Below are 4,647 nucleotides of genomic sequence, written 5' to 3'. Positions count from 1 at the left end.
ATATACAAATAATGGGACTTTAAAGTAGCAAAATACAAGTTAATAAATTAATTGCATGTGTACGTTTTATGATTTGTTTTCGCGATGAATTCAAATTTTCTTTTTAAAAATTCAGTACGTCTTTGTATTTTGTGACGTTTTAAAAATGGAGCGTGGTCATAAGATTATGATAGCTTAGTTTTGTTACACTGAAATTTCAGTCGAACATTAACAATAAATTTCTAACAGTATACTAAATTTTCGGATATGTAGCTCAACATTTGGTTAAATTTTAGATATTGGCAAAATAGTATGTGTTGCGTTAGAACATGTGTTAAATCATGAGATAAATCATAAGTTGCGAATTGTGCAGTGATAAAACGTGGTAGTTTTCATTGATTGTTTAGGCGACTTTAATAAAATGTATCAGTCATTTCTTGTAACCTGTAATATGATATCTAAACGTAAAGTCTCAAGATTCATGTACGTCTAAAAAGAAGAATGTATTTTAATTCAGGCAAAACTGTATCACAGTTTCCTAAAGACAGTATGGAGGTTTTACATCTCAGCTTTAACCACTCCATAAACGATACTATGGTCAAAGTAGATACACCCTTAACCATAATTACATTATTATTATTATTATTAAGAAATAGCAGTTGAAAAATTTGGAATACTGTTTCTTCTGATATTATTGAGTAATGGTGATAACAAATTGATAAGACATAACAGTTTCTCTCAAACTACTTTTATTTTATATATTTAGTTTTCCTTTGCATTTGATTTGTTACATAAATAGCCATATTAAGATATATTATCTTGAAAACATTACAGGATATTGCAATCTTTGAATTTCGTTGTTTTTCATGTAGTTGCATAGCACTTCAATGTATAGTTTTATAGTCATAACGCACAGTCCGACGATTTCTGGTTTTGCATTTCAATCTTGGTGTGGCCACAATATTGCCGCCTTCCCATGGAAGAGGTGAGGAGCTCCATGTGCCATGGCCACATCCAATGTACTTCATATAGCAGGAGTGTCTTGAGCACGTGTAGGCATAACAGCATATCCTTGCATTCCCACTAACAGTTATTTGGTACTGAATCGTTGCTCCTGGCCTTGGAAGACTGACGGTATCGGACCTTGAAATATAAAGACATGTTTACTATTTTGAACACAGACGTTTGATTCGATTTTCTTATTTCATTGGCATACGAACGCTAAAACACCTGGTAGAGATGCTCCAATAAAACGTAAATAGTACATGTCATGTATAGAAACCATTGGAATATTTTTGTAATTCTAAAACTAAGTTTCTGTTGTTAATGCTTTTTCTGCAAGACTCACATAAACCCCTCATACCACGCTGAGCGATTATAATGTTATTTTCTATACCCTCGCTGCCTTTTAAATTTTTCCAGTGGCTTAAATATTCATTTAAATTTTTTCTAAACAATGGTTACTATTTACAGGTGTGACTGTTATTTGATTAAGAATTAGTTCTCTGATTGCATCGGAGCAAAAACATATACATGTATTTCAACGTATGAGAGTCAATAGGGAATAAAAAAAAACTTTTAAAGACTTTAAACTGTACAATATATACTCGTTATAAGTAATCGAAAACAAATGTAGGGAAGATGTAACAATTACGGAGACAAGTCAAACAACGGCAAAGATTGGAAATAATATCACAGCATTCAATCTGCATAACAATCATAATTTATGAATATCGATATCCAGTTTTATATTGATGTTTTTGTAAAACATTTAAAACACAGATAAGAAAAATGAAGATGTTGAAAAAAGTACTCAATAGAAGAGGGATGCCTGTCATACATAGTAAGATAACTATAAAGCATTATCTTATAGTATTGCAATGAAGCAAAATATTTTGAGTTTCATCTTTACATTGAAACTTTTATAAAATTAAAAATATCACGTGGAAACATCTTTAAAAGCATATGAAATCCAAACAAGCACAAAAAATAACTTACTCACAATCCGGTCCGTAGCGGTTCCAGTACGCCTTACAGTTATCCCCTCCCCTCTTCTCAGGCTGTGCAGAAGCCAATGGAATGAAAAGCATTGCCACGAATATCACCGATAACATCATCATCTTGGTAACAGAACTACCTGCAAGTATATCAGGTATTCTCATACGACAATCCAGCAATATATTAGCACGTGTACTTTTGGTGACTTTGAATCCTGTATTTTGTTGAACATGCTTGTTGTAAATTAAGATGATATGCAAACATTGTAGCCAAGTTATTCTTTGAAAGTGATTTTACAACGTCGATATTTCTTATAATAAAATAAAACAATAATATTTCTGATGCAATACGTACCTTCTCCTTCTGATTCAGCGCAATAAAATATCACGAGTCCCTGTTTATATAGATATCTCAACAGGATATAAAATGTAAAAAATAATATTAACAAGAAATAATGATATATATAATATCTTGGTGCACAACCATTGCCTTATTTCTTTGCCACTTTTCGCACGTTTTCAGTCTTAATACGTATTTATTGTCCTTGAAATGTTAAATCAAGCGATCTACGATGTTGTTTAAATGCTCACGTACTATAAAGTTTGTTAAAACGTAGCTGCATATACAGGTTTTAAGTTGATGATATTGTCAAATTGGTCAAATGGGTCATCCTTTACTTTACGTGTCCTTTGTTTCTTTACGGCCAATGTTATATAATAATATTTTCGTTTAAGCTGGTTATATGATGCATGAAGGGTGTTGCATATTTTATTATCTCTCATAGATGTAATCAAACAGGGCCTGTACCGATTTTGCCTGATTGCGTGCGGTGCTCCCGAAGGATTCTTATAACATTAAATGAATCTGTCATGGTGATGTCATAGGACGCAAATAATATTATCAACATGAAACATGTCTCAATGCCATTATTTACCTATTTTATACTTTCAGGAACGTACTGTATTAGAATCTATTTGTTGTCACGTAGTTAGCAATCAATAGTAGTCATTAGTCAATTCGTAAGCCGTAACATTACTATCGTAGGTCGTATCACTTGCACTAATCCAGAGTTATACTTATCATCTCCCTTGGCCCTTCCCATGAACCCTTGTTCTAACTAAGGCTTTTAAATGTAACTGATATATTGTTTTAAAGTACATTTGATGACATTTATTGAACACCGTTGACATATGTGTAATGAACCCTTTGTTATGTCATCCGCCATTATTGTTGTTGTATGAACAATAAATATACATTGTCCAAATATATCATTATATATATTTACAGCGCCCATCTCATATGTACAAGAACCCGCAATAAACAAATAGCCCCGTGACAACTGGCGCCCAACATTTGTAATCTTGGGATCTGCGACTATATACTATGGCCAAACACATCCAAGAATACTTGTTCGATCTTTTATACTTTATTGTATTTAATACCAGTTGATAACAGTTAATACCAGCACTCTTCTAAATACTATTCCTTCTTACGGACAGATACCAAAACCTTTCAGGTCTGAAAATAAACATACCAAACATATCCTAATACAATTACCAAAATACATTAATTTAACAAATACGGTAATTAATTAGAACAAATATGGTAATTCATCAAAGCTATCAATAATTCTGTCCTTAGTCAATTACATTAAAATCTATTCATTCAAGTATTACATATATTTCATAAAACAGTAAATTTGTTTTGTGCTGTGATAGTTGAAGTGAACTTTCAAGTTGAAAGGAGAGTGAATATTTACTTGATGAAAGCTGTAAAAAGAATTGAAAGCTTAAAGCTGTACAAATTGAAATACCTTAAAGCTGTGAATAACTAAATAAGAGCACATGAACTGATTTAAAGCAGATGTGTCTTGAATATTTAAATAGGAGCACATGAACTGAGTTAAGTTGTGCTGTGATATTGAAGTTGAACTTTCAAGTTGAAAAAAAAAATAAAGAAAGAATGAAAGTAGTTTAAAGCTGCTGTACCCTGAATATTTAGAAAGGAAAACAAGAACTGTGTTAAAGCTGTACTGCTGTGATCATTGAAAGGAAAAGTTTTGAAAGAATAGTGAAAGCTAACTATATGGAAGTAGCTTAAAGCTGATCAGGAGAAAATACACTTAATGATATAAGTGATGAAAGATGCTGAAAAAATAACATAAATAAGGGAAATATTTCAAAGCTATCATTCAAGAGATAAAATGAAATAGTGAATAGCTTAAAGCTGTTATTGAAAACAAAAGTGGAGAGAAATAGTGAAGAGGGTACATGTTATTGTAAAACAAAACAGCTGAATATAATATAAAGAGAAGGAAACTTGAAAACAAAGACTGAAATTGATAAAGTGTATCAATCAATTTTTCTGTAACAAAGTGAAGAAGTATAAGTTTTAGTGAAAAGTAAAAGTGAAGAGAACTAGTGAAGAGGATAAATGTTATTGTAACACAAAAGAGTTGAATGGAGAAAGAATCTTGCAAAAAGACTGATATTGATCAATGGTGTCAATTTGCATAGCACAGAGTTTAACAAAGTGAAGAGGTGTGAAGTTATAGTGAAAAGTGAAAAGCAAAAGTGAAGAAGAAAGTGAAATTAGATTATAGCTGGTGTAGTTAATAAGAAGTGAACAAGCTGAAGTGAATGAAGAAGGAGAATATAAGTTTTTTCAATG

At 31.6% G+C, this 4,647-nt stretch overlaps 1 protein-coding gene across 1 annotated transcript; it reads right to left on the bottom strand.

Moving 5' to 3' along the window:
• Positions 1–717: 717 nt before the first annotated feature.
• LOC128548414 (uncharacterized) lies at positions 718–2,112 on the bottom strand. Its single transcript, XM_053523095.1, has 2 exons — positions 1,978–2,112; positions 718–1,122 (listed from the first exon to the last, which is right to left on the bottom strand). The coding sequence occupies exons 1-2, from the start codon at positions 2,097–2,099 to the stop codon at positions 864–866; spliced, it is 381 nt and encodes a 126-aa protein (XP_053379070.1). The 5' UTR covers positions 2,100–2,112; the 3' UTR covers positions 718–863.
• Between the last annotated feature and the right edge of the window lie 2,535 nt (positions 2,113–4,647).

This window comes from Mercenaria mercenaria, chromosome 2, assembly GCF_021730395.1.
Source record: "Mercenaria mercenaria strain notata chromosome 2, MADL_Memer_1, whole genome shotgun sequence".
In the NCBI taxonomy this organism is placed as follows: domain Eukaryota; kingdom Metazoa; phylum Mollusca; class Bivalvia; order Venerida; family Veneridae; genus Mercenaria; species Mercenaria mercenaria.
Note: the sequence above shows the minus strand (reverse complement) of the source record. Positions and strands in the feature narration are given on the sequence as shown.

Coding starts and splice junctions, on each gene's coding strand:
- LOC128548414 (XM_053523095.1), bottom strand. CDS start 2,099: ATGATGATGTTATCGGTGATATTCGTGGCAATGCTTTTCATTCCATTG. Junction 1,123..1,977: donor CGCTACGGACCGGATTGTGA/GTAAGTTATTTT, acceptor TTATATTTCAAG/GTCCGATACCGTCAGTCTTC.